The following is a 13,753-nucleotide window of genomic DNA, read 5'->3' as shown; positions in this document are numbered from 1 at the left end:
TCCATGGGCCGTGGGCCTCGTCCCGGCACTGTGCCGGCCCAGCACGCCCCCGGGGCCGTTTCGGAGCCGTGGACCCATTTCCAGGGAGGTCGGAAAGCCCCCGGAGGGGCCTATTTAAAGGTCGCACAACGAGTGGGGGGGTGGTGTCCTTCCGCCGCCGCGGCCGGGCGCTGTGCTCGTATCCCTCCTCCCGGCAGCCGGGCCTCGTTTCGCCGCTTCCCGCCGGAAGTGCCGGCGCGGGAGGCGGAAGTCGGTCGGTCCGTGGCCGGGGACGGGGCGGCCCGGGCGGCGGCGCGATGTCGGCCAGCGCCGTCTACGTGCTGGACCTGAAGGGGAAGGTGAGGCGCGGGGCCGGCTGCTGTGGGAGGGGGGCGGCAGGGTCTGCGGGGCCGAAGCCGAGGGGCCTCCCCCGGCCCGGGCTGCTGTGGGGCTGCCGCGGGCCTGTGAGGGGGCCCCGGGCCTCTGGGACCGCCGCGGCCTCGTCTGGGCTGGGCCTGTGGGAGCCGCTGGCTCCCGCACGGATCCCTCAGCCCCGGTTTCACGTGCAGGGCGGCGGCACGGGGGAGCCGGGCTGCGATGGGGGAGTGGCGGCTTGGGTCTGTCCTTGGCGCTTAGAGATGCTGGGGGAGGTTTGCTGGTACCCGACCTGCCAGCTGGGCTCCTGGGCCTCCCGTTCGGGGTAACTATGCTCTGCTGTAAATGGAGGCAGTTCCTCTCGTCTGAGTTAGGTGTTTTTCCATCTTAGAAGCTGTTACCAGGGTGTATGCAGCTATAGGTGATCAATAACTCTAGAAGATATTAACACATGGCTTTGCAATGAAAGATTAGTGCTTGCACTCTAGTCAACAAAGTATTTTGGAATTGTATCTTGCATGTATAATATGCAGAGCGTGACAAGGGTCAAACTTACTGATGTTTTTCAAGTTACTTAAAGAGGCTTTCCAAGGATTTCGTGTGTTGCTCCTGCATGGTGACATCACCTGTAGAAAGAGAAAAAGATTAAAGAACTTGTTGCCCTTTCTGCAGGTTCTCATCTGTCGAAATTACCGCGGAGATGTGGACATGTCAGAGGTGGAGCATTTCATGCCAATCCTTATGGAAAAGGAAGAAGAGGGGACGCTGTCTCCTATCCTAGCACATGGAGGAGTTCGTTTTATGTGGATTAAACATAACAACCTATATCGTATCCTTTGTATTGCAAATCACACGTGATATGTCAATTGCTGATACGTTATTTTCACTGTGTCTAAATGCAAAGCTAGAGATGGGTGAAGTGGCATAAGGAAGGCTTTATTAAATAAAGTGGTTTTATGCTTTAGATAATGTAGCAGGTGCCAGCAGCATAGTACATAGAAAAGTATTTATATTCATTTTACTCTAATAAGCTAAGTCCTGAATATTCATATCTCACTTGACCAGAGATACTGTTGACTAAATGTTAATGTTTTGGCCAATCATAATTGCTGTACCATAGTTTTGAAAATGCACTTGCCAAAAAATTTTTTGGAATGGTAACTTTGAATGCATGTTCCTGAACGTCCTTTATCAGTTGTTGCAACTTCTAAGAAAAATGCTTGTGTATCACTGGTGTTCTCATTTCTGTATAAAGTAGTTCAGGTGAGTATGAAATTTAAAAAGTTACTTCTGTCTTCCATTAAATCTAAATGTGATCTAAGTAAAAGTGCATAGAACTTTCACTTTTTTAAAGAGCGCTATGGTAATAGCACTTTTAATTTATGTTTGGTTATATTATGGAAATATTTTCCTAACCACTAATAATGGAATTGATATTTTCTAGCTGAGTAGGCAAAGGATGTGACACAATGCTGTGAGTAGTTGCATAAGACCTGAGAGCACAGAGGAGGATTGGGAACTTGGTGCATGCAAAGGGTCATATAATGTAGGTTTTATGTTTGGTTCATCTGTACTTGGCATGAAAAATACTGCAACTGGAATAAATATCTTCCATAGTAGTCAGAGTTATGTCTAAGATGCTGTAGTTTCCTTTTAAATGAGGTGGGTTTTAGCAAGAATGCTATGTGAAAATGCTGTTGTTCCTCAGTTAATATCCTCCTCCTTCCCCTCCCTTCTCTGATTGTTTTTCAGGTTTTTTCTGAGTATTTCAAGGAGCTGGAAGAAGAGAGCATTCGGGATAATTTTGTTATTATTTATGAGTTGTTAGATGAGCTTATGGATTTCGGTTATCCACAAACCACTGATAGTAAAATTTTACAAGAGTAAGTAGTAGTCTGCCTCACTTTCAGTGACATATTCCTTAGGAAGATTTCAGTATTCTACAATATGCAAACCAATGTTCTGGCTTGATCTAGTCGCCAAAAAAATCAAACACTTCCTAAGATGTAGGTTTGTAGTATCAAACTTCTTTTATGTGTTTCTTATGTGAATCAGATGTTAAAGGTGCTTCAAAAGCTGCAAAGTGTAATTTTCCTCTTTTCTATTCCCATTATGTGGTTGTAAAGGTACATCACTCAGGAAGGTCACAAACTTGAAACTGGAGCTCCACGTCCACCTGCCACTGTTACTAATGCTGTTTCGTGGAGATCAGAAGGGATAAAATACAGGAAAAATGAAGTGTTCCTGGATGTTATAGAGTCTGTTAACCTTTTGGTGAGTATCTTTTATTTGAACTTTTAATGAGAATTGTAATAGTGAGTGTTGTAAAGAGCTTATGGTAACATGCAAGGGTGCAATAAAGAGTCACACTCACTGTGGCTAGGTGTACTGTGATGCATAAAACAATCTATATGTCCTAAGACTGAGTATCCATGAAGGCATCCAGTAGATGAATAGTACTTTACTTGGATGTACTTTGTTTCTGATGAGTCTGAGGCTAACTTCTGATGTGTTCTTTCCTCCTTCTCCTTCCATCTGTCCCCATCACCTCCCTGATTATGTTCCATTGACTTCTCAGGAGAAAGAAATCCAAAAAAGATTGGGGTGGGTGGGGGAGTGTTGTTTGATCTCGTGACATATCACATCAGAGCATTCTTGCCTTTCTCTTCCCTGCTCCTCAGGTTAGTGCCAATGGAAATGTATTACGGAGTGAGATTGTTGGATCCATTAAAATGAGAGTCTTTCTCTCAGGAATGCCAGAGCTTCGCCTTGGTTTAAATGACAAAGTTCTCTTTGATAATACAGGCCGTGAGTATTTTGATGATACCTGTGTAATCATGAAGAACGTTGTGTGGATTCTTAGACTTTGAGATGCTTGAGGTTCAGGTGAAAGGATTTGTTCATAGAAGATAGAACTACTCCCTTTACCAGTGTTGAAAACCACATCAGGTCTTTTGTGTGGCAGTACCAACCAAAAATAGAATACTATGGTAAGCATCAGTGGGCTTCCTCATCTCTTTTCGTTGAGGCTTCTGTAGTCCTAAAGAAACTATATAGCAAGCTAGATAAAATGTTGGCTAAAGCAGGGGGGATTGTGAGCAGACAACTACTTTGCTGCGTAACCAGCTCTGATGAGACTTTGGACGTAATTTTTGTAGCACCTTGAAACTTTGGCATGTGTATTTTCTGATAGGTGGCAAAAGTAAATCAGTAGAACTGGAAGATGTAAAGTTTCACCAATGTGTTCGTCTCTCTCGCTTTGAAAATGACAGGACGATTTCTTTCATTCCACCTGATGGAGAGTTTGAACTCATGTCATATCGTCTTAACACCCATGTAAGTCTGGATGTTTGGATCTAGGTTACAGTCTCTTTTAAATGAGAGTGTTTTAGAGTGTAGGTAATATTGTTAATGTCTTTTCTCTTAATTTTTTTCTCAAATTATGGGCAGTACAGTAGTTATGTCAACTGTTAAAAGCAAAGCTTTGTGCACACTCTTTTTAGAGGAAGTAAGAATGGGTTTAGAAATAACTTGGCAGTAAGTCTCCAAAATACCATTCCTGTGATTTTAAGCTAATTGCACGATGAATTGACAGTGCTGCAATTCACTGTGCCTGACAACAGCAGTATTTTAGGCCAGTTAATGTATCTAGTGTAAGTTATCCATAGTGATAAGGGTAGCTTTCACCTTAGAAAAGGAAAAATTCAGTATGTAGAACATCCATAATATGCAACAATGACAGGAGACAGCACATAAAAAGTCATTAAGTTCTCTCCTCAGTGGAGTATTAATTCTTAAAAACAGTACTTTAAATTAGAGTTGTTGTTCTTGGGGCGGTATCATGGTTCAGTCCTTTGTGACTTGAAATATTGAATGTTTTGGAATGAAAATGTTTTTTCTTAGGGATTATTCTGAGAGATACTTTTTAAGCCTATAATTTTCATAATATTTCCTTGTGTGTATATCAACATTTTTTGTTTGTATAAACATTAAAAAAAAAAAACTTGGTCATTTCAAACACTACAGACTTTGTTTTCTGTGGGTTTCATGTGCTGAGTGTAGCTTTATGGGGAAACAGCATTTTCCTGACCATGTCAAAGTAAAACCTACAGCTGTTGAGTGTTTTTCACCACCAGGTAAAACCACTGATCTGGATTGAGTCTGTGATTGAAAAACATTCCCACAGCCGCATCGAGTACATGATCAAGGTCAGAAGTTCCTAAAATAATTATGCCTAATTTTAGTCTTCCTTCTCATTTGTTTTTGAAGCTTGACCAATGGTACATGCAGTTTTATACAAATATTTAGTATTTCTGTGGGATTTGCATCTTTTGCAAATTTCACTTGTAAGGTATGATCTCTGCAATATAATCCTGTTTATCAGTGAATAGATCACTGATTAGGGTGGAGGGGAATTATTTTTCTCACAGATCTCTGAATCATTTGCATAATGAAAAATGAAGTGGAAATATTTAGAGATCTGCTTTTCTCACTTTCCTTCTTTAGGCAAAAAGTCAGTTTAAGCGTAGATCAACTGCCAACAATGTGGAGATTCACATTCCAGTTCCAAATGATGCGGACTCGCCAAAGTTTAAAACCACAGTTGGAAGTGTCAAATGGGTTCCAGAGAACAGTGAAATTGTCTGGTCCATTAAATCTTTTCCAGTAAGTGTTATTTTTACAGTCTTATCGCCTAATAGTGTGATAATTATTTAACGTTAATATCTTACAAATGTTCAAACTCAGTCTAAAGCAAATTCTGATAATATCAGACAAGTAGTACTGACCTTTTTTCCCTTTTCTCTCGAAGAATTGGAACTTGCCCACAGATATGTTAGATCCTAGTGTTTATAATAACTTTTTTAGGTGGGATAATTTTGCAGAATTAGGTTAGACAGCAGAGTTTGAGGGATGTCAGTGGATTGTGTAATCCTTTGGTCTGGATTTAGCAGTGGCTGTTTTAGGTTGTCAGATTATTGCTCACGGTACTGCCTAAAGAAGCACAATCTCTTTCAAATGTTCATGGTGTAATAGCATAGTTATCTGTCACGATTTCATTAGAATAGTCAGCAATATAAAAAAAAAAAACAAACGTGCTTTGTTGTCTTTGAGGGTGAGACTGTTGAAGAAAATGAGTTATGTCCCCAGGCTGGTCTTAATTAGATCTGCAGTTTAGCAAATACCTAAATTTTATTTTTGAATAGAAACAAGTGCTCACTTTTAAACCTTAGAAAAGAGCTGAAATTATTAGTGGAGTTCAGCAATTATTGACTTATTGTCCGAAGGTTTTTATTTTTTTAAAAAGAAGTCTCTTTTGGGTAGGGTGGAAAGGAGTATCTGATGAGAGCTCACTTTGGACTTCCAAGTGTTGAAGCTGAAGATAAAGAAGGAAAACCTCCCATTAGTGTCAAGTTTGAGATTCCATATTTCACCACCTCAGGAATCCAGGTTAGTAGCTGAAAATAGAAAACTAATGGTAAACTAACATGCTAGACTCCAAAGACATAAGTTGTTGCAATTAAGCTTTGTAGCGCTTTCTGCCTTGCTTGTAAAGTTCCTGACTTACTCGAGTTTTTTGACATATTTAATGTCCTGGCTGTCTCTCATCACCTGCAAATGCTTCCTTCTGCCCCTCGTGTGAAAGTGCCATGACTCCTTGATGTTTATATTATGACTATGATGGTTCTGGATTTCTCCTGCTTTAGGAGGACTTTCTTTAGAGAGACTGATCAGAGAACTGGCTGTGTTATTAAAGTATTTGGGCTTTATCCCCATCCTTCCGTCTGAAAGTTTTGTGCCTCTTACTATTCCAGTTGGCTGTTGTCCGTAAAATAAATTTTTGACAAGAAACATTTTTTTGTTAATCACTGTTTGGCTGAAGCGAGAGTCATGTAACATACTTTTTTTTTCTTTTTTTCCAGGTTCGCTACTTAAAGATAATTGAGAAGAGCGGCTATCAGGCTCTCCCGTGGGTTCGTTACATTACCCAGAATGGAGGTAAATTGGAAAGCAATAGACTGTAGACATCTTAGTCTTACCCATCTTGTTTCTGCAGCATACACCTGCACATTGAAACACAAAAAATTTGCCAATATTCTTCAGTAATAAGCTTTACAGTATAGGTATGCTTTACGCTAATGAATGCTGCTTTCTCCAGTCCCCTTGCAATCTTAATGGAAGACCTAATGGTAGCTCAGTAATGCTGTTCAAGTACTCTGTAGTTAAGCTGGGATTCAATTACTCTTTTAGAATACAAATTAAAAAAAAATGCTCACAAGTATCATTCTGCCAGCTTTAAAAGAGTAAGACACTCAGTACCAAAAGTTGCTAGATCTGCTAGCAAGCAAAAGAAAAGGGTCTTTTGTATGTATGTGTGGGCTTTTTTCTTTGGTTTGTGTTCTTTACCTAACTCTTCCCAGCTCAGAAGCATGAGCTTGTTTTTATGGTTATTCTACACAAAAATGTTTTTTGTTTAGGTTATTTCTGCTTTTACATAGATCCCAATTTGCTGATCATAGGCATCAAACTATAATTTTTATTTATTTACTTACTGCTTTTACAGACTACCAGCTTCGAACGCAGTAAACGCCTTGCAAGCACCACAGAAGACAAAACTTCAGGCCTAGAATTTGTTTGCAGAAACCTCTGTGGTACTGAGAGCTGTGAATGTTGTTGCCAAGGTCTTGTTTCTACAAACATGGATTGTGCAGGAGAAAGATTGGAAATTTACTGTTTTCAATAATGTGTTTGAGCATTTGAACCATTAGTATCGATTGTGTGAATATTTATTTCATTCTTAGAACATGCTGATCTTGCTGCTAAATGCTAATTACATTAGGACTAGCAGTTATCTTGAGGAGACAGGAATACAGAATGAACCTTGAGAATGTCTTGTCAATGCCTTGTCAGTTGTACTCACAAAGTTTCTGGTATTCATATTTTCGGGTCTTTAAAGACATTGGCAGCACTGTACTACAGATTAGAGAGATGATTGTGCAATTACATGACTGCTGAACACTTAGTTGTATTTAGCCCAAAGTATTTATTTTTTTTTTCCAGGGCATCTGGGTGCCTTAACTCATTCAAAGCTCCGTTAACTTATAAAGATTTACCCAGTATGAGTTAAAACTATCCAAAGTCCAAAAAACCTATTTGTGCTTTTTGCATGATTTTAGACCAATTCATCTGGAAGAACAGCTTCAAGTGGTGGGTTTGTAAACCGTTAAAATTATAGATGTGTTAAAGACTAAGTTAACAGAAAACAAGAGATCACAAAAGTAAATATCGATGGGAACATCTCTGTGGAAGCTTGATGATTGCTGGTTCAAATTAGTTCATGGGCAAACTGAAGAGTCTCAATACATTATAAAAACCCCATGCCAATTAAGTAATATTTGCTTTTTCTTTGTTAGTAAAACAAAATTCAAAACTATAAAGTGTAGGTATAAGACCTTAGATTAAGTGTTTAAAAGACCAAAACAATTGTGGAGGTGATGAAATTTGATAGGAAGATGGGGGGGGTGAGTTTTGCCAAAAAATAGTAATATGCTCCAGCCTCTTCCTGACAATTGATTGTTACCTATGGAGAGGCTGCTGGAAATACAGTTACCATTTTTCTTCCAGCTTGCCTTCATGTCCATTTTGGGCAAATTGTTCCCTTTTTGCTATAGTTCTCTAGAATTGTCTATTTGCCCTGAAAGGGATGCTTGCTTTCTCAGTCTCCTCCATTTGTAAACAACTTATTATAAGCTTCCTGGCAGAATGCAGAACAATTCAGAATGTTATACGTAAAGGTTTTTTGGTTTTTTTTTTTTTTTTTTGGGGGGGGGTATTTTTTTAAACATGCTGTTTCATTTTTCTGAGAAGGTAAGATTGGCATGGGTGTACATAGTTGTTTTGATTTCAGAAAAAAATTAATTATCAGTATTTTCTTAAATTTTTTAGAATGTTTTTGTTTGAATTTAGTACTCCTGATGGATGCTGAATTTGAACCATTGAAAGCTAAATATATGCCCACAAACCTGATGTGTAATACATATAGAGTGCAAGGTTCTTAACACCTCTCTGTTGAAGAACCTTGACACTGCCACAAGGTTGAAAAGATATTCTGGTCATTGTCCCCATTGAATCCTTGTAGAATATATGTACTTATGTATACAGTATATATTAGCAAAAAATCAACTCAGTTCCCCTAAGATGCAGCTTCTATCATGTTATAGGAAGATTTGTTTCAGAAAGGACCGACGTCTGAAGGTGTCTAGGTAATAACAAGACAATGGCTGGTTAGATGATCATTGGTGTGGAAATATGTATTCTGGAGTAAGTTACTGTATTAGTCACCCAACAGGCTTTATGTTGAAACAAATTAAATCATCTTGTTCAAGATCTTGGTTCCAGTACTCATTTTCATTTGAAAAATTAAGCTTATGACTGAACTGAACATTTTATATTAAAATTGTAACTGGTTGACAAATTACGTAATCCATCTGATTCTGTTCTTTGAACTGTTCATTTTAATTACTTACCTGTAAACTGTGACTCTCAATAGCTTCATTTGTCTTCCTGTTGAAAGTTGTATCTTGCGGACCAGAACAGTATTTTTCGTATTTTTGTAGCAATTTGAGTCTGTTTCAATGATGGGGCATCAGCCCTACTCCTCCAGGAAGTAATAAAGGGCAAAAAGGCCTCTCTGAGTCAACTGCACCTCCCTCATTCTTTTGTCGCTTTGATCTGCAGCAAGATGTAGCCTCTAAACTTAGAGTACCTTCAGTTACTGTAGCATCAGGCCTGGATAAGTGGAACCTACCAATACTTTCAGCTTTTATAGAGTTATTCCTGATCTATTTACCATATATTGATTGTTCTCTGCAAGCTTTGCATGTTTACCATAAAACTAGCATTGATTAACACCCAATATTTCAGAAAACAAAAACCCCTTAATCCATTCACTGTTGAAATGCTGGGTCCCTGTGTATTTACACAGGCATAAAAGCAGAAATGAGAGATGTAATATTATTTTAGCACTAGTTCTTGTTCAAGAATAACTTTTCTTTTGGGGGGGAAACCAAAGAGCAAGTTTTGTTCTTAGAGCAACTGCAAAATTTGTGTCAGTGGCTTCAGCCACCATGGAAAATAATTAAATTTGACTATCTACCAATATTACAGATGTGCCTAATATAGGATACTTTTTAATCAAGAGAATTTGCATAATTCAAATAAGCAGTATCTTGTATGTATTTTCAGCTCTGTGGTTTCACAGAGCTTTCTATGTTACCTGGAATTTAGAGCACTGAAAGACTAAACTTCCCATGGTCAAGCGGCTCTGAAAGCACACGTTTGTTTCTAATACCAAGCCAAAAGTGTTTGAATATTCTCTGCAATCTTGTTTTTGTAATAAGCCATGAAGTAAACTTTTCTCCACAAACTTCAATGTATTTGCTCTATTCTGTTTGAAGAGCAGCGAGCATGTGGAAGCATTTCCCCCTGCTGCCCCCGGCCTGCAAAATTGCAACCGCATCTACCTATCGTTTAATTTGATAGCTGATTAGATAGCTGTTCCTTGGGGCGCTTCTAATTGGCAGCAGCACTTCTCTGTTGGAGTAACAAGGTGGTTTTCCTTCCCATAGTGACATGTATGTGTATCTTGCTTCCTTAGAACAGGAGAAGACTGCAGCAAACTAGTAGATCTCTCCTTTTTTTTTCCTTTTTTCCCCTCTCCCCCATGGCCGCCTGTACCAGCAGAGGGCATTCTGAGCACGCTGCAGGTTGCAGCTGGTTCCGAGTATGTCTATGCCCTTTAATTACAAGACAGAGTCTCACACACGCAAACAGCGTGCTTGTGTACTTTTTGATTTGGAAGGCATAGCTGCTTTATTGCTTCTGAGTTCATCTTGCAAAAAAAAAAAAAGCTTTAGGAATTTTTTTTTGTGGTTTATGCAGTGTGATTTTTGGAGTTCAGTAACCTGCTCTTTACTAGAGTTTGTTAATGACCATAATTTTCCTGATGTTACTTTTATATATGTGATAATTGCAATAGTGCTAAATGGAGCAGAGGGCTTCAGCCCAAAGGGAATAGCTGCAGGGATACACAGCGCTGCAGAAGCAGCTACCCGGAGCTGCGTGCAGTCGGCGTCGGACCTAGAGCTACGACCAGCGCAAACTGTAACTAGCCCAGCGAGGCTGCGTGTCGGCATGGGGCTGCCCCCTCCAGACTGGTCCCAAAATCGAGGCTCAGGACATCCAAAAGTTTCCAAAAGACATCCTGTTTCATATAAGCTCTTAGAGAAAACTGGTTTTCTTTTTTTTTTTTTTTAAAAAAGGAAACTAGAACCTGTCTCCCCATTGAATGTAGCAGCCGCACCAGCCAAGCTTCATTCCACCTCTGCCTTCCAGCTGCTTGGTGGTTTTATTGTTTTTCTTCTCTGTCTTTCTGCTCTTCCTTCCTTATTGCTGTCCTTTTATGCCCGTAAACTGCTTGGACGGCCTCTACGTGCTTCCCGACCCTGATCTAAGCTGTTTCTTCTATAAATATTCTTAAACATAAAGAGAGACGACAAGGCTTTATCCGCGGTGGGTTTGTCTCAGGTTAACAGATTGCACCTGTTTGCTTCTGACTTTATATTCCGGGACGAGAACCGGGCTCAGCTTTGGCACCTCGAACTCCGGCGGGTGCCAAACGCAGTCAGCGTGTTGCAATCCCCTTCAGCGCTCCGCGCTGCGGTTCCCACCCACCACTGCCTGCGATTTCGGCAGCCCTGCCGAGCTCGGGGAGGCTCGACGGCCCTGCACGAGCTGGTGCGAGAGCACAAAGTTAAGGGATGCTACGAATAATCCTAGTTGTTCTGTTTATTAATTGTTCATTTGACAATGTCACTGTACGTTGCAGGAGGAGTTGTGCTGAAACGGCAAACGATTGAAAGCCGTTTTCCACTGCGCTTTGTGCAATCGGGGTGTTATACGAGTCATTCCCTCCCCGTGCGGAGCTAAAACCCGTTTCTCTTGCAGTTGGGGCACGTTGTCTCGACTCGGCGTTTCTGAAAGCGCAGGGTCCGGGTCAGCCCCATCTCTCGCTGGAGCCACGCGAGAGGTTCCCGGGGCAGGTCCTCGCTGCGTTAGCGCGGGGCTGCGGCTAGCTACGTGCGTCCTCCCTTCCTGGGGCACGTGGACTTGGACGTGACGCTTTGATCCCGTCGGCTTTGGCAGCGCGAGCTCTGCACGCGGCTCCCGGCCCGCTCCGGGTGTGGGCTCTTCCCCTGGCAGCGCTTCTCAACGTGACGTTTCTCCGGGCAGCAACACGGTCCGCTGTGCTCGTTTCTCCCCGGTTCCTACGCATAAAAACTCAATGTGTTTTTAAAGATAGGAATTGAAGCTTCAATTGGACTGTTTGTTCTGAAAATTAAGGATTCTCGGTTTTCCTTGGGCACATTCTGGGCTAAGTCCGTAGGAACTTGGTGTAAAAAGACATCTGTAACTTAGATCTTCAAAAATCTTAGAGCTTCCCTGCAAAATCAATGCCATCGCCCGGGAAGCTTAAAGCCACTTTTCCCACTTCGGCTCTTCTGCCGCTCTGTGGCTGCCAGACTGGCTGAACCAGAGGATTTGGGCTTATGATAACTTTGTACGTAATAACAGAAACGATTCCTAGCTTAACCTTCAGACCTTTTTTTCCTTCCTCTTCGCCTGTCACACGCTGTTCCCCCTTCGAGCTGCCAGGATTTCTCTGTGTTCGCTCTGGTCTCGTTGACTTCTTCCCCGGCGGCGGTGGAGTCGCGCTGATGCGACCTCCTCGCGTTGGCCGTGGGCTTCCTCGGCGCTGGGTCTCCAAACACCGCAGACCTGCGTGGCAGAAGCCTCCAAGCTCGTTTGCAGGCTGCTGCTCAAATAAATAAGGAGAAATAGGCTCGAACCAAACCCCTGACCTGAATAACCAGAAATGTGCAGAGCAAGGCGCTCCCGAAGTCCGCGTGCTGGGCCGCGGCCCGCTCTGGGGAAAGTTTTGCAGGCTTAGTTCAAATCTTGGCTGCGGATTTGTACCTTGGATCAAAGTTTCGTTGCAGGCCCTTCTCCAATATAAAGCAAAGAAATGTAAAACAACAAATAGCTGGTGCAATCTAAACACAATCTGCGCGATGTTATGCTGCAAGAATGAATGAACTCTGCCTCCCACCCTCTCCCACTGAGCCTCGCTGTGAGTAAGCGCTCGCCTTCCCCGAGACCGGATAACCGGGCGAGGGACAACGCCGGCTGCTCCCACCGCTGCTCTTCCCCGCGGGCAGGTGCAGGTTAACGCAGCACGAGGATGGGATGCGCTAAGAAACGCTGAGCGCAGAGCTGAAGCCCCAATATTTAATTATAAGGCTTTATAATGTTTTTTACATTAAGTTAGAAAAAGAAATCTCAAACTTTTTTTCTTTTTCGTCCTTAGGGAACATCCACTACCTAATCTGAGACTTTCCCAGACCATCTCAAGCACCGTGATTGCTGTACTGGGCATTTTGAAGCAGAAGGATATTCAGGGAAATGGGACAGACCGGGCTAAACCCATAAAGGAGTTGGTTATTTATGACTCTTCAAGCCGTTGGGTTAGAAGTTCGGAGTTCATTAGAAATCTGACACTGGCTTTGTTCAGACAGGTGCAAGGGCACTTCTGTGCCAGGCACTGGGGCTGCGAGGGGGTCGGAGCCTGAACTCCCCCAAGCCCAAGGGTAGAGGCTTTGGGTTGCTGCTTGCACTGAGATTGAGGGGGTTTTGCACGTGCCCAGGGATGCTGACGGGCTCTGCAAGTGGCCCGACAAATGCTGGGTGTTCGGTGTCAGGCAGAAGAGCTCAGCTGTGCATTAGGGAGAGGGAAAAGGTGACATAATGCCCAAATCTGTCTGCAGCCTCACATTTTGGAGAGGTTCCTCCTTAGCGGTGCCGGAGCACCGAGGTCCCGGCTCCCGCGATCGCTGGTGGACGAGCCCCAGGGATGCGACAAAACCGTACAGACGAAGCACTTGAAGAGACTTCATTAAAAAGTTGGAAAGAAGATGCAGGGGGAAAGATGCGAATGAGGGGTATTTATCAATGTCAGTGGTACGAACAGGTGAAACGGGGAGAGGGGGCAACCCTCAAACATCAGAACAGCCTCTAAAATTGAAATGGCGCAAGTTTGAAAAAAAAAAACAGCCAACTTCATTTCACAGTGTAAAATCCTTCCTTTTCATGGGATTTGTTTCGAAAAGGACTTATTGCTGGGATGCTGCGCGAGCTGGGTGCTGGGAGCCCTTGGCCACCGCGGCCGAGCTCCCACCTGCGTCCCGGCCACCTCCACGGGTTCGTGGCCAGCAGCAGGCGACGGGCTGCGGAGCGAGTGTTTATTTTCCTTCGGCCTTATTTATTAAAACCAAAGCACAAGCCG

The 13,753-nt window shown here is 42.5% G+C and overlaps 1 protein-coding gene across 1 annotated transcript; it reads left to right on the top strand.

Moving 5' to 3' along the window:
* Positions 1 to 192: 192 nt before the first annotated feature.
* On the top strand, positions 193 to 9,052 carry AP1M1 (adaptor related protein complex 1 subunit mu 1). The gene is made up of 12 exons (XM_026105935.2): positions 193 to 338; positions 1,027 to 1,183; positions 1,550 to 1,617; positions 2,107 to 2,237; positions 2,481 to 2,628; positions 3,036 to 3,162; positions 3,548 to 3,690; positions 4,491 to 4,562; positions 4,861 to 5,019; positions 5,677 to 5,802; positions 6,276 to 6,351; positions 6,917 to 9,052. Exons 1-12 carry the CDS (start codon positions 297 to 299, stop codon positions 6,937 to 6,939), a joined length of 1,272 nt encoding a protein of 423 aa, XP_025961720.1. The 5' UTR covers positions 193 to 296; the 3' UTR covers positions 6,940 to 9,052.
* Positions 9,053 to 13,753: the final 4,701 nt, after the last annotated feature.

This window comes from Dromaius novaehollandiae, chromosome 25 (genome assembly GCF_036370855.1).
Source record: "Dromaius novaehollandiae isolate bDroNov1 chromosome 25, bDroNov1.hap1, whole genome shotgun sequence".
Classification (NCBI taxonomy): Eukaryota; Metazoa; Chordata; class Aves; order Casuariiformes; family Dromaiidae; genus Dromaius; species Dromaius novaehollandiae.
The sequence above is the reverse complement of the archived record's forward strand: the minus strand, read 5'-3'. Positions and strand labels throughout refer to the sequence as shown.

Bases quoted from the DNA above. Each gene is read 5' to 3' on its own strand.
- AP1M1 (XM_026105935.2), top strand. From the start codon at position 297: ATGTCGGCCAGCGCCGTCTACGTGCTGGACCTGAAGGGGAAG. The intron at 339-1,026 runs GTGAGGCGCGGG...CCCTTTCTGCAG, and splicing joins TGCTGGACCTGAAGGGGAAG to GTTCTCATCTGTCGAAATTA. The intron at 2,629-3,035 runs GTGAGTATCTTT...CCTGCTCCTCAG, and splicing joins TAGAGTCTGTTAACCTTTTG to GTTAGTGCCAATGGAAATGT.